Here is a 26,001-nt window from a genome sequence, read left to right on the forward strand (position 1 = left end):
TATAAGAATCTATAAAATAATTTATGTTTATTCTTAATGTCAATCAATACAACACACAAAAGACAAAATAACATTACAAATTACAATGAACAAAAAACAACTCAATGATATATCTTCGTAATAACCATAATTGTTTGCGGTTTTTTATATTTCAATCTTTACTTCAGTTTAAGTGACAGCGTAATATTCGTAACATTCCTAGTGTTGTAGCAGTAGTAAAATCGGCGATAATATTACGATTTATTTTATTGCTTTTAGTTCGAATCATAATGCTTATATATTATATTGATAATTTGATGATATCATAATGATATATATATTATATTATGTTCGTCAGTCTAGTCTGTATAATTTAATTATTGATGTGAAACGTCTAATGCATAACTTAGGTCTGTTGACGTAGCGACGCGTCACTATACGCGTCGCCACTCGCCATTCTGTGATATTTATTACATTGATAGTATGAAACATCTAATACGGTGTGGTTATGCGTCGCCATAAGCAAATCATTGTGCGACTCTAATATTTTACATCCACCAGCCGTCCCACGACGCCGATATATTTTATTGTTGATATCAGTCCTAACCAAATCCCGAAAGATTTTAATAATATTTGTATTTTGTGATTATATTATTTCTTGGATATACTCACAGAATTTAGGAATTAACCGATACCAGTAAAATAAATAGAATTTAAAGTTATGCTCTTAAAAGTAGTTAGTTATTGATCGAAATAAATTTACACGAATGCATAGAGATAATGTTGTGCTATCTTATCTGCCAATATCGGTTCATGAACGATAATATAAAATATATACATATTTCTCATGTTCGCCCTTTATTTCAAGCTTATGACAGAATTATTTAATTGAACTCTTTAATAATATAAATAAACAAATTTTCCTAATAATAGTTACTCTTTGATTGAACAAATATAGACTTATATTGACACAAACTGAGTAAGTAAAATAGTGGAAAAGATTAACCACCGAGTTTTGGACGGTCCTCCTGAGTAGAATCTACATTCTAAAATTGTGGTAGGTATACATTTAATTCAAAACTGTAACTTAACAATTCATAAATGCGTTTTGGACCTGTTTGAGTAGAGAATATTTTGATTTTAAATTTATTATCCGTTCTAAATGCTGTTAGAATTGAGCCCCTTAATAAGTAAACTATAAAAACTTTAAATACTGTAAATATAAAACTTATGTGGATCTGTAAAGTATTGTAGCAAACCTATTGCTTCCTAAAACCTATCAAATTTATCTTTAACTGATTTCAAAAACGAAAGATTTTCTAAATGTATCTGTATCTATATACAAAATCTGTAAATCAGTTTTTGGTTGAACCGATTGTGATGACGCTTTTTGCGTTGGGTTCCCAGTACAAACAACCCTCATCAAATATTTTCAAATATGCTTCCTACAAAGTTATTTGAATTGGCAAAAATAGTCGCTCGACAACCGAGCCGTGTATCTTTAGAATAGTTATGAAGTCTGGGAGGATGTCTTGGCTTGGCATTCTGTTATTTAACAAAGCCTGTTATAAAAATCCGTACTACATCTCAATAACTTTGGTTAGGCAATTATGCCACTTACAATTATTACACTTAGGTTTAAACTCAGACTCAAGCTCAAGCACATGCTCAGACTCAGATTTCAGCTTAGGTTTGGACTCTGTTGGATGTTTATGAACGGTATTATGTACAGCTTCTAAACTGTACTAAATGCTATCAGACAAGCTCAGCTCATTGCTATCCTCTCATTTCTGAAAGGTAGCCGTAAGTAACGACTGAATTTCATAGTATACTGCTGTATTATGACAAATTGTAATTGGCACATCATAGAGTCACCTCGACAGCATTTAGAGTTACAAAAGTAAGATTATTGTCCGATATTTATATGGTTGGCCTAGTGAAAGAAAAGGCTGTACCTAAAGGCTTATACTGTGATAAGTTATATCATAGTACGTATAAGCCTTTAGGTACAGCCTAACACAGAGTCTTACTTTATGTCAACGTAGCCGGTGTTAAAATTTAATTGAGGATTCAGCTCAAAGAAATAAAAATACCGTAGACTCAGGTTTTGACTCAGAGTCTTCTATCCAATATTATTGAAAAAATTACGAAATAAAAACGTATCATAAGATCGAAAAAACATTACCGACTTAAAAAATATACCCATATATAATTCATAACATTTGTGTGAATGTTTTAATTTTAAGTTTTAATTACACCTAGCTGTTACTTGACTGCATAGAGTCATTACCTCTTTTGTAGGTCACTGTAATATACTGGGCATACTAAATCCAAACTCTTCTGTTGATAATTAAAAAAAAATAAAGTAACTTTTTTTGACGAAATGTTTAAAAATTATAAGCCACCTCCAGCCTTTTTTCTTGTACTAAAAATTCTAAACGAATTTATGAAATTTGATGAAAGAAGTCGGTTCGACTAAGTTCTGGCATTGTTTTCACACCAGAGTTACGTGGTATGTAAATGTTAGGCTTCTATATTGTTCTATATTGTTTAACGAAAATTGAGTTTAATTTCAATGCTCGTTCCGCAATTTTCCTGGGGTGAATTTCAGACAGAAGGTAGCAAACATAAATGCACTGTCTTTGCAGTTAGCCCTACGAGATGATAATTTCACATGGCAGAGAGTAATCTGTGAGACTTGATACTCAACGCCAACTTTATGTAAAAGCCTAGATGATGATGATAATAGAAAATTCAATAACTTCTATCAGTACGACCAGGTCTCATACACAAAATATGCAGCCAAAAAATAAAATAAAAAGACTAACAAGGTATTCTAAAATATTTTAAAGCAAATAAAAATAGTACTTAGACAATGACAACACATTTGAATGTGGTCAGCCTATCCTAAGAGGTCAACTGTATGCAGGTTATATATTCAACGAAGCAAAAAGAATAGAACTGACTGATTTCTTTATATTACTAATGAATAAAAAGATCTTTATGTTTCGTCATTAGTGTCAGTAGAAATGATTTAAAATTCTAAGTAGCTACTAAAAACTATGTAGACTTATTTATAATTTTTATATAAACAATTATATTAAATCTAAAAAATAGTATGTCCATATATTTAACCGTTTCATATAGAGCAGTAGTAAACCGCGCGTTGAAATCGCGTAGTTACTACTGTCCACCTGGACCGCCCGCAGGCCAATACGGATGCCCGCCTGTTATACCGGGAGCAGGCAATCAAATCAACCAACCTGTGTGCTGTCGACCATGCAATATACCACCTAATCCGTGTTGCCCTCGCTACCACAAGGGTAAAAACACCTGGAAAAAATATAAGTACCTTGCCTTATTAGTATGTTTTCCACTTATTATCTTTCAAATGTATAATGTTTCTGGACACGCAATGCCATACAAGGGAGAGTGTAGAGATTATGAGTATATGCGCATACGCACGAAAAAATATCCTTGGAGAGACGGCGTACAAACTCTCTTTCACAATGACCGCGTCAACCATGTACCAGGCGAATGTGTGCCTCCGCCTCTTGACTGTGACTGAACATGAGCTTTCTACCTTGTGTACTTTTAATAAATAAGTTATATTAAGCATTCGTTCAAGTTTAAAGATCGGATATGAAACAATGTTACTATTAATTAGTATACAAGGAAAATATAAATAGACCCTTTGGTGTATCAACGAGGAAAAGGTGCGCACGCATCGGGATGAGAAAGGGCGTAAGTTGACGACGGCGCGCTAGGGTTGGCCTAGAGCCGACGATCAATAGCCGCGCTGACGTCAGTGTAGTGTCGCGCGCTATTGGCTCCCCCGGCATTATTAAATAAACCTCCGGAGCGAGTGGCGCGCTAAGCGACGCGCCGCGGGCACAGCACCGCAGCACGCGGCGGGCCCGCGCACCGCTCGCGGCTCGCCGCCGCCCGCCATGGACGACATGCCGGACCTTTCGCACCTCACGCCCGAGGAGCGCGCGATCATCGAAGGTGTCATAATGCGTCAGCGACAAGAGGAGCAGCGAGAACACGAGATTATGAGGTGTGCCCTTGTCTTGCGCCCCGCGGTCCGCCTCCACCTCCACTAACTCCCACCCACCCCGCTCGTTATATCTTTCTACTTACTGCACCATATGTGACAATGTTGTGAACGTGCTTCCATGTTATTTCATTACAAATAATATAATTTGGTTGTTGAAACGTTTTATTTCTTTAATAACTCAAGTGTATTTTGGCTATTATAAGTTTGATTGTTATGGAACCTGGGTATTGACGTGTATTCAGTGCCTCATCTGCGCGAACCAGCAATCGTGATTACGTATAAAAGTACGTATTCCAGGAGCGAGATTAGCACAGTAATATTTTTATGCGTATTTTAGAATAATAGTTAAATAGAATAATAAAGTTATTGTCTAGAAAGACAAAATAATTTATACGGTAAATATAAAAATAATATTTCTATTCAAATTAATTTATCCATCACCTAAAATAAGTAGAATTATAACAAATTTGAACAAGTCTGCATTAGTAATAAAATGCAATAATTAAATTATACCGCATTCATGAACTTATTGCTTTGTGTGTTTCAGGACGCGTTAAAAATTAACAGTCTCAGAGCAAAACGCTCTTTTGCTCGTATTATTTTAATACTTGGCTGCATTTGTGACGATATTAAATTCGGACACGTTTATTGATCTCTGTTTTACTTGGCTCGACATTTGCACGAAGTACTAGTGGTTATTGACGCTAAGTAGGCGCTTCGCTTGCGGGAGCGTGGATGCAGTAAGATATTTTAGTGACCTACTTTCTGAACTGCATAACTTTGTACTAAATTTTCTAAATGTATGTAAAAGTGAATAATAGATTGTATCGCACTATACTCGATCTCGTATGCTCGTAATATTCACTTCTTTTTAACTATATATTTCTGTTTGGGTAAAGAATGTTTCTGTAAGTAATTTTCGAGGCAGGGTATTAAATAAAGTATTATAATTCGGTTTTTATAATCATTATAAGACAAAAGAAACCTAAATATTCTATCTATAGATTGCTGTTCGTCTTTTATACTCTAAAATAGAAATAAATTTCAAGTAATAACATTTAAGCAATAGTTTTGTTACTATCGGGTTTTTTTAAATAAATTTGTGTCCTGAGGAGCCTTTGTTTTTAGAACTATGTGTTTTTACTTAGCATGTACAGATTTACCTTAATTGTTTTATTTGTGTCGCATACCTTGAGTCGGTACAAATTACGCTATTGAATTTTGAAGTAATTTCAACGGAAGCGTAGATAATTACATAATCAACTACTGTTTTCGTTATGAAATACGATCCAGTATATTTGTTAAAGACGTGCCTATAATGATTTTTTTTCTTTACTATTTATATTTTCTTTCATATTAAATTCTAGATACGCCTGACCTGCACTAGGTTAGGCATAAGAATTACATCAAATAAAATGAAATCAAAATACTTTTTATTTAAGGGGGCTCCTAAAAAAATTGTCAATCGTTTCATGATTAATTTAAATGTAAAGCCAATATTAATAGGCTACTCGTTTCGCAAAGTGTATCATTCTCTCGACTTTGATTGGGTCCACGAGGTAGTTACTTATTAAATAAATTGGAGTCAAACAATAGGTGTATTTTTGACTAAAAGAGAATACTTCAAAACATATAATTAAAATGCATTAGCGGGAGTATTAATCAAATCTATATATAAATAGACAATGACAGAACAATTAATTAAACTTTTGCGATTCTTTACCAAGTTGCCAACTAATTTTTTTTTCGTTTCGATGATTTGGAGAAAAAAAAATTGAAGCCTTCATATTCATATAAGATTCCTGCAGTTTTCAATAACGGTTAGGCTTGAGTTTCGATCACTGGGCTAACACTAGTATTTATAATCTGTTAATAAATTAGTTCAATGTACGTTCTTTTAATTACTATTAAAAATATAAGATTATAGTATTTAGGACTTTTGTAGATACTATAAAATTAAAATTTTGGCATTAAAATGACTACTCAAGTGAATTCAAATGAGATCATCTGCGAAGCAATTAAAATACAGTATAAATTATTTTTACACGAAAATATGTGTTCTCAGATAAACTACAATTTATGAATGAAGCATACAAAATAATATTCTTTAAAAAACACATTTTTAAATCGACGTGTTTGTACTATAAGCTTTTTTGAGTTCCGATCCTCTTTCCGTCTTTTTTCATTTAATGCTCAGCAAAGCGGGGGTAATAATCAGTATAAGTAAAGTCTAGTGACTGGAATTCATAAATTATAAATCTTTTAATTTTATTGGTAGTCTGACGGGAAAATGTTTTTTTTTTATTATATACTTTATTGACCACCACAAAGTTAATGGGACAAAAGGCCGACTTAATGCCTGGAGGCATTCTCTGCTAGTCAACCTTTAGGTCAAACCGAAAACCATGAAGGCAGTAATTAGAAATAATTTAACAATTGATCTACCTGATGTATATAATGATGTATATAATGATTTATGTAATACGTAAGTGCCACTGTCAATGGACATTAGCTCCGTAAAAAAAATTATTTACATCGTCAACGCCAACAACTTTGCCAGTAATTAAACTGGCTCTCCCTAACTGGAACACAAAAATACTAAGTATTGCTTTTTGGCAGTAGAATATGTGAAACTGACATCTACCGAGACAGGCTTGCACAAAGCCCTATCACCAAGTCGTTGTTGTCGTGTTAAAAATATATAATGCTTAAGAGCCTGATTTTATAGTATTTTCGTAAAAGCATACTGTTCAATTTTGTTACCAGTTAAATATTGATCAATGAAATACTCAAAAAATATATATGTAAAAATTATCTTATAAATAGCTTTATTACGTTAATAAAACGAATATTAATTTATTAGATTTAAACTTTTATTAGTTACATACATAAAATAATTATATAAACGTTTAAAGTCGTACAGGAAAAACAGAAAGTAACCAGAAAATCATATTATAACCATGTTTCATCTTTGTTTTATGAAAATACATAAAGCTTTGTCAGATCTCAATCTCAATCGGTACAGATTGATCTGATTAAAAAATCATATAATTTCGTTTGATTTTAATCATGAAGGTTAAATACCATTGAAAGTACCGAATGCACTTTAAATGGTACTTAACTATACCTATCGATTAATTTATCTATAATTTATGCTGTATTTGTTAATATCGTCCGTTGTATTGCTTCTTTTTGTTTTTAAGGCAAATAACCAGTGTTTATTCGTTTTTATAAATCAGAAAGGAAAATAGATTTTAATTGATACTTTTTTTTTTAAATACATTTTTGAAATATATAATCTAAAAAACGTAATATCTCAAAAATTATTCAATTTTCCACTATGCATATGGGGGTAAAAATTATCACAAATAGTCACCACTAATACCTCCTAATGGGAATACGTCGAATTACCAATAATCCTGTATATTATCTACATTATTTTGCTTCTTCTTTATAGAAGTGTGGTATTTTAAGTGGAATTTTACATATACAGTTAGGAAGAGTAAACCCCAGTCTGGTATGAACTTTGGTTTCTCCTTAAAAAAACTCGTGATATTGGGATATGGGGTTAATGAGCTTAGCTTGTTTATAATTAATCACCTGCTGCATGGTGTAATGCAAGGCTGTGATAAAAAAAACTTAGTTAGGAAAACTGTATTTTTTAATCAAATTATGGTAAACACCCGCATTCTACCAAAGTGGTATATGTGGAATATGTTCCAAACCTTTTCACTAAAAGGAAAGGGCAAGCAGTGGGACATTTATGAACTTTAGTTGAATTTTTAATTTACGAATCTATAAGTTACTTTATGAAACACAGACGTAAGCAAGATGAAGTGGCAGTGCTCGAGCAGTCAATTCGCACGAGGAATGAAATGCAACGAGCAGCAGGCGTAGAGCTCGCGGCCACCTGTCACATTTGTTTGAAGACTAAGTTTGCCGATGGTGTCGGCCATTCCTGTCACTACTGCAGAGTTCGTTGCTGCGCGAGGTGTGGCGGAAAGGTTACTTTGCGCTCAAACAAGGTAACTATAACAATAAAGGTTTTAAGATTATAATAATATTATTATAATTCAATGCCACTTTGCTTGCAATTTTTCTATGATAATGCCCTCTAGAAATTTTAGATTAATTTACACCAACACATTTTTTTTATAATTTAACTAGGAAACGTCGTATGTTTGATTAAAACAAATTTAAAAATCATTAAAAAAACTTGTATAAGTGTGGAAATTTGTTGCTGAATTACAGAAAAAGAGGGCAGATAATGTGATCTAACTGATTACATTCATATCTGTGTGCATTCTCTATTCTCTTCAAATCCAACACAATCGGAGAGAGACATTCCGAGTTCAGTACAAGCTACCTTCTAACCGGAATTTAAAATCTGCTGAGAATTTCTTGACCAAAAAATTCAATAACTGTATTTTTTTATTGGCCTTACCGAGATTTTATGGTCAAAAACAAATAATTTCGCATTATGCATCTGGCGAAAAGATTACTCCTTAAACTTTACGAATACTTAACAAAATACTTACTACGTTTATTTCATTCGCGTTTTTTTTATTATTCGTTCGCACTTTGTTGCTAAAACTATATCAACACAGGTACTCAATACTAAATAATTTTTGACCAGCTAACTTACAATGTCATTCATTATGAACATATAAAACATCAGAACACTTTTTTTAGTATCATTTTATATATATTATGTTTGTTATATTAATGAAGCATATAATACTGGATATTACTATTTTCCTACTAGAATTAGTAGCTGCAAGGATATTCAAGGTAAATAAAATTACAGGTTATATGGGTTTGCATACTTTGTCGCAAAAAACAAGAACTTTTATCAAAAACTGGTCAATGGATACACAAAAGTGCCGGTCAAGATTCTATGCTTTGGCGCATGGAATCAGATTTGAGAGGCTTACCACCTCAAGGGGATACCTCATTGGATAAGAGACCAAAATTAGAAAGGGCCCACAGTGCCGCAGAAAAGGAAAATCAGCCTTTACAAAGATCAGGTAGTGCACTGCGACGGCAGTACAGTCAACAGGAAGCACGGTGTTACGGGGAGCTCGAAGGACTGGCCCGGACCCATCCACATCTTGTACACCCGAGACAAAAAGCATCTTACGGTGTTGAAGACACAGGAATCCAGATGCTGCCACCTCAGGGCACACAACTGCTGCCACTGCCGCACACGCCCGGGTCGCATCCGCCGTTGCCGCCTCGTTCGTCCTCCTCGGACGATGAGGTACCGGAGTGTATCTCCGATGAGAACGACGAGTATCGCGACCGTGGTAAGTGCGCACGCTCTCCCAGCGCCACTCTATCCCACCTGTGTCGTCACAAATCCCTTCCATCCAAGCGATTTTTATTTGTCACCCACACGACAGCTACACTTTACAACACGCAAATATTTATACCGTAACTCTAGTGTATTAAGTACGTACGTTCATAAAAATTCTGATCAAAAGTTTAAAAATATAATATCATATTATCTTTCAACATTTTGTAGCGATAAAGTTAAGGTGTTCCGTGCGAGGTATACAATTTTATTAACGGTTGTAGTTCTTAGATAGTGTCAGGTTAATTAAAAGTTCTAAACGAATAAGCCAATCTTCACAAAGAAGTCTGTTTTCTAGAGCACCTAAACTTATCCATAGGTACATATACATATTTTATGTTTACATCATGTCTGTTCATTTAGTATGTATGAGAGAAAAAATAAGTAAGTACTCTGACTAATCATTTCTCTGAGACCGTGTTTAACTGATATTGTATATAAATAGTATTTTTTTCAGATATTTACCTGTTATATGTACGTTTAACAATATTGTTGTTAATCATTCGTCGATATTCATACTGTAACAAGACTTGTTAAAAAAACTCTTGAATGAAATAATGTTCAAAACGCCGCGAGCGTCTCGCGCGCCTCTGCTATACGCCCGGTTCCGCGCCGTGCTCCGCGCCGCGTCTTCTCGAACCTCACTTCGCCCTGAACTGTTCGCAGGTAATGCTAGAGATAGGAGCGCTCCCGAAGCTACCAGAAACCAGCGCCAAGCGATATTAGATGAAAAAATGAAAAAGTTTTTATCGGTGAGAGGGCGTATTTCGGGAAAATGATGCGTTGTAAACTAAGCTAAATATTATAGATGTTTCAGTATTGTTATTGTTCGTTTCTCGTTTTGTTGAATCTACTTCTTTGGTCGGCCAATTGTGATCGCTATTAAATTTAACTAAATTTCTATCTTTCCTAATACTTGAGTCATTATCATCATCAAAATCATCTTTCGCAGAAGTACATGATTATAATATGAAATAACCTATAAATGTTGATTTTGTGTATCTAAGCAGATAAATAAAATAAGATATCTTAGCATATATGAGTGTACCTCTGCTTTTTATTGCTTGAACCAGACAAAATTAACACGTTCCTTTTTTATGTATATATCGTTGCGATAAATGCATCTTCTCTGGTCATGGATCTCTTTTGTTTAAAACGTTCTTTATGATATACTATCCCCCGATTGCTTTGTCTTGAAATCATTATATTTATATGCGTGCAAACAACTACTTAAATTTTTAACAACGTTATATAGAGACGAAATAACTGATACATATTGAATAATTTTTGTCAAGATGAGATAAATATACAATTGATCAGATTAGAAGGCAAATATAATTTCTGTGACATTTTTTTGTGGTTCAAGCAATGCATGTTTGGGCGAAAAGAAGTGTAACATACTTGGTTCAATGTAAATGTCTTAGATTTTGTTGCAATATTTTTTTGGAACGGTTGTTTATTACTTTATTAGTCTTAAATAAGTTGTCACACATTCTTTCCGCTTTTGCGTGTTCACCGCTTTACTTGCGTTTAATTTGTTTTGTGCTAATAACGTAAACGTAGGGTCGTATCGTTCTCAAGTTATCACCGTGATAAATGTCTAACAATATAACTTCTACTCAAATTAAATTACAAATTAAACAATAAGTATCTGAATATTGAATTTATTGGTTCCGGGCGCGTACGGGCGCGCAAGTCGTTGGACGGTTAAAGAACATTGGCCCGTTTCGACTAGTTGCTATTTAACCGTTGTCATTCTTAGGACAACTTGAGGCGTGTTCATCTCTTCGGAACCCACACCTGCGCAGTACCAGCGTGGCTACCAACAATTATTACAATTTCACTAATCATTCACCGGCTTCGTACATGCCGGAGGCGCGCGGAGCGTTCGATACGGCAAGAACGGCGCCGGCTGGCGGTCGTAGCTTCGACTCGGTCACAGATTGTCGGTGGCGCGCCCGTGACGATGGCGAGGGCTCGTACTTGCGACCCTATGTCACTGACGGGGGTCCGCGTCCTGATCGTGCCGTATATAAGAGTGCTTACTTGTGGGAAGACTCCTCCGATAACAGACGTTTCACGGAAAGGAGAAAAAAAACAGTCCGCTTCGACGGCCACGAAGGTGCTGCGACGTTCCCTCGTGGGGGTCGCGATGCATCTGGTGGCCCGCATGACTGGGCCTCCTTGCGCTGGGAGTCCGAGAGACAGACTAGCCAGGACTCTGCTACCAAAGACTCGGGCATCGATACGTCTAGCACTTTCACTTCCAGCGAAGACTCGAACAGGGGCGATTGCCCTAAGGTATATAATGAATATTGCACATTTCTTATACTATGGGTTGTAATTAGCTTGCTTTTAAATCGAGAAAATAATTCAAAGTTTAATTATTCAAAGCTCAATTATCAATGACTTTTTGAATTTCGGAATATTATAAATATATTTTTTTTAAATACGTGCCCATAAATATTAACGGCTTGAAGTTCAAATAAACAGAAAGTTACGTAGTTTTTAACTTTTATAGTAAACAAAAACAATGGAAAATATGAATGCGGGTTATATGGCATAGGATATTAGTGTTTGGCTGCAGCATGATTGCATTCGCAGGCATGATTCGTTTCACTAAGTGTGCACTTTCGTAATTGCGACACACTTTTAGCCAAATTTGCTGACTGTGATATAATTTTTTTATGTTGACTTTATCCTAAGCGCGTTACATTTCTGACAGTTCCCACTTAACTGGCAAGTCTCCGCTGACGGAACGCGAATGATCGGCCATATGGTTTTGCGAAAGAGTTTGATGGAAGGAAGTTCCAATTACTCTTCAGCAATTCTAGGACTGAAAGTAGTTGGAGGAAAAATTCTACCAGACGGTACACGAAGTGCCGTCGTTGAAAAAGTGAAAAAAGGTTCGATTGCAGACTTGGAAGGACAGCTAAGAATAGGTTATTAACATAAACTAATAACATTTATCGTAATTATGCATCAACATTTGTTGAATTGCTTTTATTAAAAATTGTTATTATTTATCTAAAATAACGTTTACCTCTTCAGGAGATGAAGTACTACAGTGGAATGGATATGCGCTTCAAGGTCGTACAGCAGACGAAGTGGCTACAATAGTGGCCAACAGTAAACATGACTCGCATGTCGAGCTCGTAGTATCGCGGTCGCTGGCTCCCAACAGAACTGTCCAATCTTGGAGAGCGCATAAAGGTGACTTTTTTGTTCAAAGCACATTTCACCGCCAGGAAATGTTTTGATGATAAAATAATATATTGAAAAGATATATTCTTAAGCTAATTTATTTAATTTTGATTTCATAATAACCACTTAGTTAACACACATGTATCCATATATCACCCGAGATTCAGACTCAGAATTTCGGGATTGTATGCCAAATCATAACTTCACAATAATTATGCAGAAGTGTACACTGAAATCATGGGTGGCTGCGAGAAGCCGAGCGTCTTGGTGACTTCACCTGGCTCACCCGACATCCACTCCCGCCGCCGCTCCGCGCGACACAACCACAGTAACATCAGTGTCGCCGGTCGAATTCAGGTAATAATGGTTGGGCACGTACCACCCACTCCTCAGTTATTCTACTGCCTAATACTAATACGTTGTTATAATAAGCTCCAATTTAAGGCGGGAGTAAAAGATAATCATTGATGTCACCTCCGTTTATTCAAAATGGAGTATAATGTTCTCAGGGTTCATATAAGTTCTGATGTGTTCTTTTTAGTTCACCATCAATTTTAAATACGTGAGCAGATTTGAATGTATAGTTTGAATTCTTTTTTAATTATTTAATACGACTTGTTATAAATGGGACAAATTCAAAATATATTTTTTTTAAATAGTTAAAAGTAAACTTCGACATCCCGGCACTGCAACTGCTTGTAACGGTGCTATCAGCAACTGGTCTCAGCCCCAGGTCAGATGGTTCTCCGCGATGTCCGTATGCCAAAGTATTTCTGCTGCCCGATAAAAGCGAAAAGAGCAAACGCCGCACTAAGACCCTAGCAAATACGCTGGAACCGAGATGGAATCAGACCTTTGTATATTGTGGAATACGAATAACTGATATCAAGAAACGAACCCTTGAGGTAAGGATATAAAATAATCTTATACTTGCGATTATTTAGATACAAGATTTTTGTAATTTTGCCTAAAATATTTTCTTTGTTTAAAATATTTACATCTATAATATTTTCTTTTGATCAGGTCACTGTATGGGACTTAAATCGTTACGGCCCAAACGATTTCCTCGGTGAAGTTCTCCTTGATTTGGATAATATTATTAACCACGAACCTACCTGGCACATCTTGAAACCACACGAAGAAATAGTTGGTTATGGTGTAAGTAGATATGTATCTACTATGTATGTATATACAAAGATCTTTGTAAAATAAAATGCCAATGTACAATAAATGTACCAAGTCGGATTCCTGTTCATATTGTAAAAATTCAGTGCTTTGAAGATTGGAGAATTCAATCATGATCTTACCATTCTTGAACTGTCATAATTTAAAAATATTTTTTTTGTCATAATATCTTTATATGAGAATATACAATTGTAAAATTAAAAAAATCTTTATTCGTAATAGCGGTACCGCGACGATGACGTGGACGGAGAGCACCTGTCGCCGCCTTCCACGTCGACTTCGCGTCTCTCAGACTCCGACACTCCAAGCGAGTGCGACCTTCGCAGACATCATTCACTCTCCAGCCTCGCCTCTAGCTCGAGTCCTCCGCCACCTCATGAGGTTACTTCATTGTTATTAATGACGTAAATGTCATCAACTAAAACTTTGATGGACCAACTTGATTTGTAAAAGAGATATAAAGCATACACCAGGCAAAATCACCGTAAGGTAATGTATTTCTCATCGACAGTGGATACTTTCCACAACCAAGCCTTCGTAAGTTATAAGCCAGGGGATATTTTTACATCAAAAGTTTTATTAAAAAATGACTTAAATAATCCTGCATATTGAATTTAAATGGTTGCTGAGAAAGCGAACAAGTGGCAAGTGAACACTATAGTCGCGTGGTAGGTAATCGTCTTATAGACCCATTATTGTATTAAATCTTTGTATTTAATATTTTTTTAATTATATGGGTAGTAGGTAAGTGATCACCACCGCCCATAGACACAGGGTACCTACCCGGACGAGCTTGCATATAACCCTATCACCAAGTTATATAGTAATTTGACTGGTTGGTCGGTCTAGTGACTTAGAAGTCCTGAGTTCAAACCCTGGGTTAGGCCATCAAAAATTATTGGGTTATTTTGTCGAGAAATTCTCAGTAGCAGACTGGAAGATATAGCACAAGACATCACACAACAATCGTTCTGAAAACACCCTGAAAACACAAAAACGACGAACGGAAGTCAGAACTCTGTACAAGTTGGATTTGATATCCAATCGGATGAAATGAGAATAGACTAAGGGAATAGATAATGCACTTAAGCTTGCCCACAAGATAAACATATGCAACCACTTGTCATACACACACACACATATTATGCTATGTGCAGTAGTGTAATAATATTATTTATACAAAATTTTGCTTTTTAGATTGAAGGAACGCGATGTAGTCGTCGGGACATGTCACCAGCGGGTCGAGTGAGAACCGCCGGCATGTCCAGAGATCGAGTGAGACTCAGTATTAGATACTTAAATTTGAGTCATGATCAAAATAATAATTTAATATAATTGACAAAACAATCTTAATCGTGTACCCGCAGAGCGGGTGCGGCGTGCGCTCGCAGTCGGCGGCGGGCGGGCGCAGCGCGTCGCCGCGGCGCTCGCTGTCGCCGCCCGCGTCCGTGCCGCGCTACGCCGCCCACGACGCACACGCCTTACGTATGGTCACTTCAACACGGAACTGTCTACTCATATCGCTACTTCCGTTTGAATCACAGAAGTTTACCCGATATCGACTCTGTTATTTAGGAGCGTTTTTCTACTGAGACTGGAGAATGCGGTATACATTTTCACGATCTAGCCTTTTCGTTTTGAAGGCGTGCAGGTTTATATTGTAATTTTACGACCCAACTGTCCTATAATCGTTGGCTCGCAAAATTAATACAGCTATGAAATTACGCGAATTGAGCATGATCCAAGTATAGATTTGCGTTTGTGTTTACTTAAACGCATACAATGACACGTCTTCTTCTCCTAAAGCTCAACATCGGTATGTACAAGTTAAACTTTAAATGTTCTGGTAAATCGTTAAAATATTTCTGTTTCCTTATCGTGGTCCTACAATTTCGCTGTGTATACTAATGCCACTCATAATGCGACGTATAGCGGAGGTTTTCGGCCACGGTAGACCGCGGGCCCGGACCCCGCACGGAACACATCGTCGCGACTTGCACGTATCGCGATCATCACCACTTTACTGCCACTTACTGTTCTACCTTCCTTCATTTTTGTTTCACGCATCTTCCGCCCTCGTCCTGTACCTAAGAGCACGCTAACCACTCGAATTATGATACGTTGTAATCATGATTCCTCATGAATGCAACTTTTATTTTCGTCGATCTCACAGTGTTTATGATTGCATGCCATTCTACTTACTACCTTAATTCTCTTTCAAAGCCAACTTCGTAAGTTATTTTTCAACTTATATACTTATTCGGTGTTTTACTTCGATTAAAGTCTTATATTATTTGTCATTGGTCATAACTATAACTAAAGATATTTTCAATACTTTCCAATAATTTCCTTAAAAAAATCATCGATAAACAATAGTAGAAACAGATGTTTACTTTAGTCCGGGTCGATATTGAAACAGTCAAAGTTGCTGCAACTAAAAGGTGGAAAGCAGCTTACGTTACTTTGCAGTGTGTGAGGAGCGGGGCGACACCCGGCTACCGACGCATGCGTACGCGCCGCGATTCCAATCCCGCTCCGCCACCGCCACTCCCACCACTAGCCCCAAGAAGCGACAGCTGCCGCAAATACCACACCAGGTATGCTGCACCAGAAAAATCATTGCGATCACATCGTTTCAGAGTCGCTCTTGGTGGTTATAGACAAATGTAACGAATATTTTATGTGCAGCAGAGTGGGCAGAGGGCGATGCGCGCGCAAGTGTCTGCGGATCTTGAAGAACGTAAGTGGATCGCCCCGCACCACATTGGCGCCACACTTACCTACCGCAGCACGCCACAAGGTCAATACATCCATACCTTCACTTGCTATTTCGTCGTCATCTGCAAACTTCTGACGTTATTCGAAAACGCAGCGGCTTGTTCATGCCGAAAAAATCCTATGAATGTCGATTCAAATCGTCGTGTCACTTGTTACAAAATAAAAATATATATTTTCAACATTCAAAAAGAAAAATATAGGCAATAGCACTTTAAAAAAGGATCCATCCAAATTTAAAGTTGTGTTCAAAATTTGGAGGAAATGCTGAAATTAAAACATTGACTACACATATACTTACATGTTTTCACATAGTATGCTCGATATATATCTACATAATACAGAAAACAAATAATATTATACCGATGAAATCGCTAACCACATAGACGACATAGCTCATTAGTAACATGTAAATTTTAGAGAATTATCTTAAATTCTTAAATGGTCATATCGAGGTCATATAATTGGCGATATAGTTACACCACACACATATTACTCCTATTATTATAGACATACAAACAGCTTGCGGTAGCTGAAGACGGCCTGTCTATTCTCAATCTGGTTCGTCCCACGAACTGTGGATAGTATAACAAATGCAGTAAAATTATATAGGCTGGGAGAGACACTATGCAGGGCTATCTGACTCTGAGCTTGCGGCGCGAGGCGGCGGCTGGGCGCCTCGGCGTCGCCTCTCGCCGGACGCAACCGCCGCCGATTCAGACCTCGAGTCTGTCGCCTCCGTCACCTCTAGTGCTTTCAGTACGCAATCCGAACGACCTCGTCCCACAAGGATGCTAAGGTGACATTATATTGAATAGTTTTCTACTATTAATTCATGATATACATTTTCTCTAACTTTTGAACTTATAGAAATTATTAATTCGAGCAGAACTTCAGATATCACAAAAAAAATAATCGATTTTTACAATATACTATATTCGGCCTCTCCCACCTACATGTGACCCAAAATACATAAACCAAAAACATCTTAATTTGCTTTTCGTTTAGTTTAAAAAATATTAATATCGAAACAAATTATCTTGCATGAAAAAAATATTTATTATTGGTTGCTTCCATGCTTTACAGCCGGACGCAAACGCTTCCCACTTATAGCACATCCTCCTTTTGTGATAGTTCTCCATCCGCCCTTGAGTATCATTATGATCAGTCGGCGGTCGGGATATCTGACGGTACTCGGCATTTTTTGCCATACAGTTTTATAACACCATCGGAAAAATCGCACCGTGTGCGTCCCAACCGCCGTCAACGTCGCACCTTAGCACGCAGTCGTTCTGCCGGTGCCTGTCCTAAAAGCTTAACTGAATTAAGTAATAGGTACAATGAAAATCTCGAACTAAATAGTTATTATGATGAAACAAAACACAATAAATCACTTTATTGTAATACCGATAAACTTCATATACCTTGTAAAATACGAGTACAGAAAAATCCTATTAAAAGAAAATTTCAGAAACAGCCTCTTTACTATCAAAATATAAACAACGTGAATGAAAACGATTTATACCAAAGATATGATGAACTAAACAGACTACAAAACAAAATATTAAACACAGATAATATAAAAAAACTACACACAAGAACATTGCCCGATGTCACCTTTTTTGAAGATGCAAACGAAACCAATATAGGTGACTTAAGCCGTGATACTCATTTAACAAATACAGATGAATACAATCACCATTATCACGGTTACGCAAGTGATGATAGCATTCCGGAAACTACAATACACATTAGTGTCGAAAAACAAAATAGCTTAGACATAGAACCTTATAACATACATCGGGATGTAACTTTAAGTCCTAAAGTTTTGGATTTGCACAATAATTCTCATTCTTGCCCTTTAATTAGAGATATCGATAGGAGTACTTTTTTATCGTTAGATCTAAGAACAAATTGTAAAGATCAAATTGACTTCTCAGAATATAATGCAGCGAGTGATGAATTTGGGTATATGGAAAAATACAAAATACCTGGTAAAATAATTAGAAGTCATTCAGACTCAATCGTTTCAACTAGAAGTTCTCCTTCTAATTCAAAACCTGTAACACCAGATGAATGTAGTACAATTTTTAAGAAAATGTACGCATCCAATGTATATAACCAAGCACCTGAAAGTATCCATGTTAAGGATTATAAAATAAATAGTAATTATAGTAAAAATGTAAGCAATACCAAAACACCATCCTATAATATAAAAAGTCATAACACTCCAAAGACCTTACCTAACCAGCGTAGTATAGATAACTCATTAAACAACCCCTTGTATATCGAAGAGAATGCTTACACCCCGGCTTTTCCTAAAGCTGAAACCTACCATTTAATCCCAGATTATAGTAAAATGGCTAATTCTTTATCTGTTGGTCTTTCTCCCACGAACCTCGGCTCGCCCTGTGGTCTGCTTACATCCGACGCCCCGCACTTACCACCCGATGACACTCATCACAAAACTACCGAAGCGACGACATACCTTCCTGGGGATGGTGACTCTACTATTGCTGAACAAACCCGAATGCCGCGACACGTGGAGCATAATTCACGAACTAACGAAAAATCTTCAATGGAAACTACAAACAAAAATTCTGAAATCAACTTGAATACCACTGACTTGGAATGCAGTAATGATTACGGAGGACGTGAGAATGGACGTAATCATAGCCAACAACAGCCCCTCGAGAGACGCGAGTCAAGGCGAGGACAATTCACCAGAAGTCTTAGCAATGCTGATGTTCCTCCTGATGAAAAAGCAGGTAAATTTTTAATTTACATTAATTTTTCAATTACATAATTTGTACTCGCAAATTATAAGGTTTTGAAAATTATAAATTAATGAAATACACTTTGATATATTATTATGAAAATAATAATTCCTATAAAACATACACCTCAAGACGGCAGTCTCAGTGACACCGCTCTCGGCGGAACCAGTGAAATAGAACCTGCCAACGATGACGTTCTACTTAAAGCTGAACCAAGAGATTACTTCGGGCCGGGTATGGGGAAGAAAAGCAACTCGACCTCGCAGCTATCAGCCACAGGTAAACTATCGTAGAAGCTTTATTAGGAACCGTTTGTCGATGCCGAAATGCCGATGTCGTAAACGTATCCTACATAAATAACTTGTATTTAATATGTTAGGATTAAATATTGTATTACAAAAACTGGTAAAATGCTATATTTAAGTGATGTGGATTGATCGACAGGAAGGAAAAGAAGGTTAGGTTTCGGTAAACGTGGGAAAAATTCGTTCACGGTTCAACGCAGCGAAGAAGTGGTGCCCGGGGAAATGAGGGGGGGTACCGGCGTCTCACGAGCTTCCTCAGCCTCGAGCGAGAACGACGACGGCAGGTTCGCGGCGCTCATACCCGTCACATTGACACAATAGTGCGGGTTCTGAGGCGGTAGATCTTACGCGACGCGCTATGTTCAATTTGTTTAATCATCCGATTTAGGCAGCCAGTTAGGACAACCTGTGTCTACGTCTAATGTATAATGTGTAATATAACACAGCATGCACCGAAAATACACTTCGATAGATGTATCTGTAATGTTGCTTTGCAGCGTCGGCTATGTAGAGCTTTTACTGGTAAATGTATTGGCCTATAAACGAGCGAGTATGTTTTAAAAATATAAAAGATAATTTCACTGCTCTGGTATAAACGTTTTCATTTTTAAATAAAAACAAAACATACATTGTCGCATAAAGTTTGTTTTAATCAACATTGTCTCAAATGCTGATACTATCAAATAATTTACTACATGGTTTGGAAACTAGGTTAAACTTTTATAAAAAAAAACATTGTATTATAATTTAGAAGAAAATTTATTTCGCTATGATGGATAGAACTATTAAGTTCTATCCATTTGCAAAAATATATATATTAATTTTGCTAATGATAACTCCGTTCGTAATATCGTATATACGAAACACCAATATAAAGCAGAAACCACGAAACATGTAATTAAACAGTGGCGCAAACACATCAAGAAAGCCGTTCGAAAAGTATCGATCGATCCGGGGCAGACAATGTTGATTGACAATTAGAATGTACAAAACAATCTCAATGAAATCGAATATGATTAAATATAGAGATAATTATATTTCAGGAATAATTAACTTAAGATATATATGTATATTCAAAATATTTTTGTAAAGTAAATGTAATTGGCATAAATATATTACGGTATTGAATGTGTTGCGTGTCCGCGACGGACGCATCTGTCGCGTAGAGGGCGGGAAAGGCGCGCGTCGCAAGCGCTCCGGGGCCGCTACTACCTCCTTCCAGCGCTCGCACGAGGTGTACTCCGACAGCCTCGCCTCCATATCTAGCTCGGAAGGATCCTCGTAAGTCGCTCGCTCGCCTCGTCCTTCGCAGCTCCAAATCTCTGTGTGCATCGATGTTACTCGCGTCTTCTCCTCTAATCCCTCTTTACGCCTTCGTCTTGTAAGCATGATGCCATTTTGTATTGGTGTTTTTTACTTCACTATATTCCGTTCAGCGCACACGCGTCTTTTCACGTTTAGGCAACGCACCCACTCGGATCTAAAAGGTATATCAAACGGTGGTCTTGACAGTTTTCATCAATAAAATTAAATTTTCAGAAGTATTGCAGGTGTTATGGCGCTTTACTGTAAACGCTGCACGAATGTTGATGGTAATTAAATGTTGCCTGAAAGCCTAACGATGTTTGCACATTACTGTTCTGGATCGTTTGTCTTCCATTTTATCTATTGTACACTCATTTTACTTTTCATTCATGCATGCATCACGATATTATTAATCACGTCATTTTACGAAACTTATTATATTTATTCCATTTAAATACTCACAGTGAAGTATAAATTGTAACGTTCAATATTTGAATTAATAACGAACATAATTATCACATTATCTTAATACAAACATATATGTTTTTTCAAAATAGCAGATGTTTAAAATATTTATTAGGTATAGGTATTAGATGGATTAAGTAAATCTATATAAATACAAGTGTGTCATAAGTTTCCTACAAAACTTAACCAAAGCCATTACGTGTATGATGAAGTGAACACAGATCTCTCCGGCACCTTACTCCAAAATGATGTTTTATAATCCAAATAATTCCGAGTCAATATACATATTTATACAATTCTCTCCCAAATAAATAAAATACCTTTTGCGTTAAAATACAATTGTAGCACTTCTAAGAATTTTAAACAAACATTAAAGAGTTTAAGGGAGAAAATATTTAAAGAACTATAAATAAAGCGAAATATTCAACCTTTCCGACGTATTTCGTACCTAGAATAATTTCCTGGCTACGAAAATGGTACTATATGTACTTGCCCAGTTTAAAATGTTGAAATCTGAGTCGTATTTTAGTTAATTGTTTTAAAATCATAAATAAAACCTATAAAGGTTTTTTACGTTGACATTTTTAAAATCGTTTCATTTAGTTAAAGCAGCTGCAACGTTTAGTGAGTCATTGTTGTACACTATAAGGTTAAAACAATCGTTGAGTGTTTAACTTCTTACATTTTCAACGTAAAGCTAAAACATAAAGAGCTTTTTTAAACTTATAATAACAGAGAAAATATGTTTCTTGTTTATAACGTAACCTAAATTCCTTAAAAACAGGTATATTTTATCAGATAATAACTGCGACCATGCTTATCACCTCATAGTCAGCAATATGTATCAAGGACTGCTTGGGTTGAAGATCTATAATACTGATAAAAATTGCGGTTTCTACAAAATTTAAAAAGTAATTATAATCACGAGAGGTTTGCTACGCAACTGTCACGTTACTCAAGTTCGATCGATTCGTAGTTTATGATTTTGGATAGACAGCGCTGCGGTGTTCAGTGTTTTGTAGTTAAAATATATTATCTAGGATTTTTAGTATTTAATAGGCATATATTCATTGTACATGAATACCTGCAATATATTATTATATTAAAGTATATAAAGAAAGCAACTGTAAATTGAATTTGATTGTTACTGTGTAATTAATGTAATCTCCAAAACCCAGCTACTAGAATAGATAATTAGATATATAGATAATCTGACACTATCCTTATATAATTATTATACCCGCTCTAAAGTATCGACTTCTAGACATAGTTATTATTCTTTACTGTAACCCAATGATAAGTAATTATTGCATACACCCGTTCCCAATAAAATGTAAAGCCATTCGTTGCATCTAAAGACTACCGCCCTTTTCTTCACTATTGTATCAATGTTGTTTTTTTTAAGTCTTACTTGTTACTTACTATGTACCAATTCCGGTATTAGCAAAAATCCGAGTTTTGTTTACGTTTCAATTAATGTCTATAGAAAATATAGACTTTTTTTTCAATATTTTATTATAAAACAAAACTTGGTTTTATTTATTTTATTTGTTTCAATTAAAACCAATGCTTATAATTTCAAACTGATATAAAAGTATATCTTTGTCTTTCCTAAGAATACTTTAAAATATTCTATGTGATTCTTTAATAGTTTAAGGTAAGTAAAATGAAATCTAATGAAATAAATGTATCTCTTTTGCACTAAAAAAATTACAAATTGACACATTAATTATACTTACTCATAAATATTTTGGTATCTTAACGGTTAATATCAACAAACAGATTTTCCCCTGGGATGCGAGGTTCGGGATCTTCTGATGGCGGTGGCTTATCGGACTTTATAGACGGATTGGGTCCGGGTCAATTGGTCGGAAGGCAGCTTCTTGGCGCGCCAACATTAGGCGATGTACAGCTCTCCATGTGCTACCAAAAAGGATTTCTGGAGGTAACGTTTATGTTATATTTAAAATAACTTTATCATCATAGCATATCATCTTTAGAATCATAGTGATAAATTATTTTTTATTAAAAAAGTCAAAAGATAATTACAAAATCCTTTATTGTTAGACTATTACTCACATCCACACTACATAACTAATTTTCCCTTCCAATTATTTGTGACGTAGTTTATAATGTAACTTAATTGCGGATTAGTCACGTCACGATATTATTAGGACCTACCATTCACACAGATAAAAATATAGTTTTATTAATTATATAAGTTCGAACAGACACAATGGCTTAGTAATTTTTATAACATCTATAGCATTCTCTATCTCATTAATTTTTTATAATTTAAAGATTTCCTTCTAATGACATAATCATTGATCATACCACTTCAACAAATTGTAGTGTCATAATTTAATTCAAAAAGGTGGAGGTAATTCGTGCGAGAGGGCTGCAAGCTAAACAAGGAAGTCGAACTCTGCCTGCTCCGTACGTAAAGGTCTACGTAGTGAGCGGCAAACGCTGTCTCGCCAAGGCAAAGACCGTTACAGCACGACGCACTCTCGATCCACTCTATCAACAAACACTCACCTTTAGGGAAAACTATAAGGGATGTGTTTTGCAAGTAAGTAACTTTTTAAATTAGTTCTACTCTTGAAGTGCATTCCGAATAACCAAAAGGCATTTTTTTATACGTATAATATGGTGCCGAGATAACCCAATAGATAGAAACTTTACCAAGGGTTGCGGATTTAAGTTCGACCAACCTTTTTTTTAAAGTTAATTTACTGTTAACCTTCGAACTGTATTATATTTTTTTAAATAAAGAAATATACATATGTTCAGGTCCATTTAAAATAAAATAAATTATTAAAGTTTTATTTTATAAAAGTTTATATTAATAGAAAAATAATAATTTCCTTTGCTTATACCCAGGTAACGGTATGGGGCGATTACGGTCGTTTAGAGGGAAAAAAAGTTTTCATGGGTGTGGCGCAGATTATGCTAGAAGACCTCAATCTCTCCAACATCGTCATCGGATGGTACAAGCTATTCGGAACAACGTCACTGGTAATATATATTTAATTAAATGATTACTATAATGATTTAACCAAATTCAAATTAATATAAATTGATCTAAGTACATTCTGTAATCACAGTAAAAAAACGTTTACAATATCCTATAAAGACAAATCTAAATTAATTAATTGCAAACTCTTTGTTATTTTTAGTATACAACTTTATCGCACAAGAATATTAAGTATTTGTTATTTTTTTAATAAATTAGTTTATTGTATATATCCTGTTATAAATATGCACAGGAGGAGGAGGAAGGATTAGATTAATCCTTTCACGTAAATGTACAATAAAATATTTTTATCGAAAAATAATAAAGCTGACTTCAAAAATTTGCCTCTATGTACGCTTCAAATAAAAACTTATTTAATGTATAAAATAAAGATGGGAACACCTTGCAATTAAACAAAAAAAAACTTTAGAGTACTTTATCGGTTCGTAAATAAAACTGTTCTATCTGAACATACATAAATTGCAAGAATTTAGGGGCTGAAACTGAGCACTTTTTGAAGTTGTTAGATTAATATTGCATGTTACTTATGTATTATTTGTAAATTTTATTCAGACGTTTATTTGTTTTCAGTAACCAAAGTGCAGCAGTGGCTAGTGTGTTCGACGAACTTATATCAATACAATAAATATTAACTTTGTCCAAAAATACATTTAGTGATACTGCTTTAATATCATGATAAACTGCAAAATATCTTGAACATAGGTAATTTTCTATAAAACGAAAGTTGTATGTAAATTATTTGTATTATTATTTTCTTTTGGAATGCCTACCGGAGTTTTGAATAGATAGCATTTTATAGCAAGAAAATAAAATGTATAGTGTACTCGATAATATGTAATTAAGTATTAAAAGCCAAATGCTAAGTATTTTTTTTATTTTCCCAACATAACTTCCTTGTGTGAACATGATAACTACATGCAATACACACATACTAAATCATATTTTATTCAGCGTTACATAGTAATGTTTTAATTTTAAAGATAAAAACTACTACTACAACGAACATAGAAATTTAGAATTGTGATAATTTAGTTTCAAGACTACTTTTGTGAATGTTATATAGTTTTGTTGGTATATAATTGGTCTTTATTCATAATATCTATACGAGCTACATAATAACGCCTATGTACGTGAAAATCTATTGAAAACGAGAGACATAGAAGTTATATATATACAAAAAAATATATATAAATAGTAATCCAACATTTAATATTCTATTATCCAATTCATGTCCTATGTATCTTGGAAAATGGGTGGCCGAGCATCATAATACGATTAAGTAAATATTAAAAATGGAATGTACCTACTTCTCCCAATGGTTCTCAATCCGTTATATGCGAAACACCGTTGCTCTTATTTAAAAGTAACATTGAAACGAAGTTAGCTGCAAACAGTAACCGGTGTGTTTTATTATGAAATATAATCAAACGATTTTATATTTACATGAACAATTTATTTTTAACGTCGCTGTTAATTCGTTCTTAAGCACTGCAAGGTTATAGGAGTTGATCTAAACTTAATTAGAGAAAGTAAACTGTCTTTAAACTTATTGTAAT

The 26,001-nt window shown here is 35.2% G+C and overlaps 1 protein-coding gene across 3 annotated transcripts; it reads left to right on the top strand.

The window, feature by feature from the left end:
* The first annotated feature begins 3,602 nt into the window (after window positions 1-3,602).
* On the top strand, window positions 3,603-25,263 carry LOC125068687 (regulating synaptic membrane exocytosis protein 2). 3 transcript variants are annotated; one of them, XM_047677977.1, is made up of 23 exons: window positions 3,603-4,039; window positions 7,860-8,064; window positions 8,847-9,345; window positions 9,756-9,776; window positions 11,155-11,693; window positions 12,118-12,334; window positions 12,444-12,605; window positions 12,817-12,953; window positions 13,256-13,501; window positions 13,620-13,754; window positions 14,004-14,162; window positions 14,979-15,056; window positions 15,149-15,266; window positions 16,251-16,378; window positions 16,470-16,581; window positions 17,169-17,355; window positions 19,194-19,324; window positions 19,466-19,612; window positions 19,778-19,922; window positions 23,191-23,353; window positions 23,783-23,980; window positions 24,292-24,426; window positions 25,016-25,263. In XM_047677977.1, exons 1-23 carry the CDS (start codon window positions 3,930-3,932, stop codon window positions 25,016-25,018), a joined length of 3,975 nt encoding a protein of 1,324 aa, XP_047533933.1. In that variant the 5' UTR covers window positions 3,603-3,929; the 3' UTR covers window positions 25,019-25,263. The 3 variants fall into 3 exon arrangements, with proteins under 3 accessions (XP_047533933.1, XP_047533924.1, XP_047533942.1); XM_047677968.1 differs by lacking the exon at window positions 9,756-9,776 and having other exon boundaries at window positions 17,643-19,324; XM_047677986.1 differs by lacking the exons at window positions 9,756-9,776; window positions 11,155-11,693; window positions 12,118-12,334; ... (5 more) ...; window positions 14,979-15,056; window positions 15,149-15,266 and having other exon boundaries at window positions 17,643-19,324.
* The last annotated feature ends 738 nt before the right edge of the window (window positions 25,264-26,001 follow it).

Source organism: Vanessa atalanta, chromosome 2 (genome assembly GCF_905147765.1).
Source record: "Vanessa atalanta chromosome 2, ilVanAtal1.2, whole genome shotgun sequence".
In the NCBI taxonomy this organism is placed as follows: domain Eukaryota; kingdom Metazoa; phylum Arthropoda; class Insecta; order Lepidoptera; family Nymphalidae; genus Vanessa; species Vanessa atalanta.

Bases quoted from the DNA above. Each gene is read 5' to 3' on its own strand.
- LOC125068687 (XM_047677968.1), top strand. From the start codon at position 3,930: ATGGACGACATGCCGGACCTTTCGCACCTCACGCCCGAGGAGCGCGCG. The intron at 8,065-8,846 runs GTAACTATAACA...ATAAAATTACAG, and splicing joins TTACTTTGCGCTCAAACAAG to GTTATATGGGTTTGCATACT. The intron at 13,755-14,003 runs GTAAGTAGATAT...TATTCGTAATAG, and splicing joins AAGAAATAGTTGGTTATGGT to CGGTACCGCGACGATGACGT.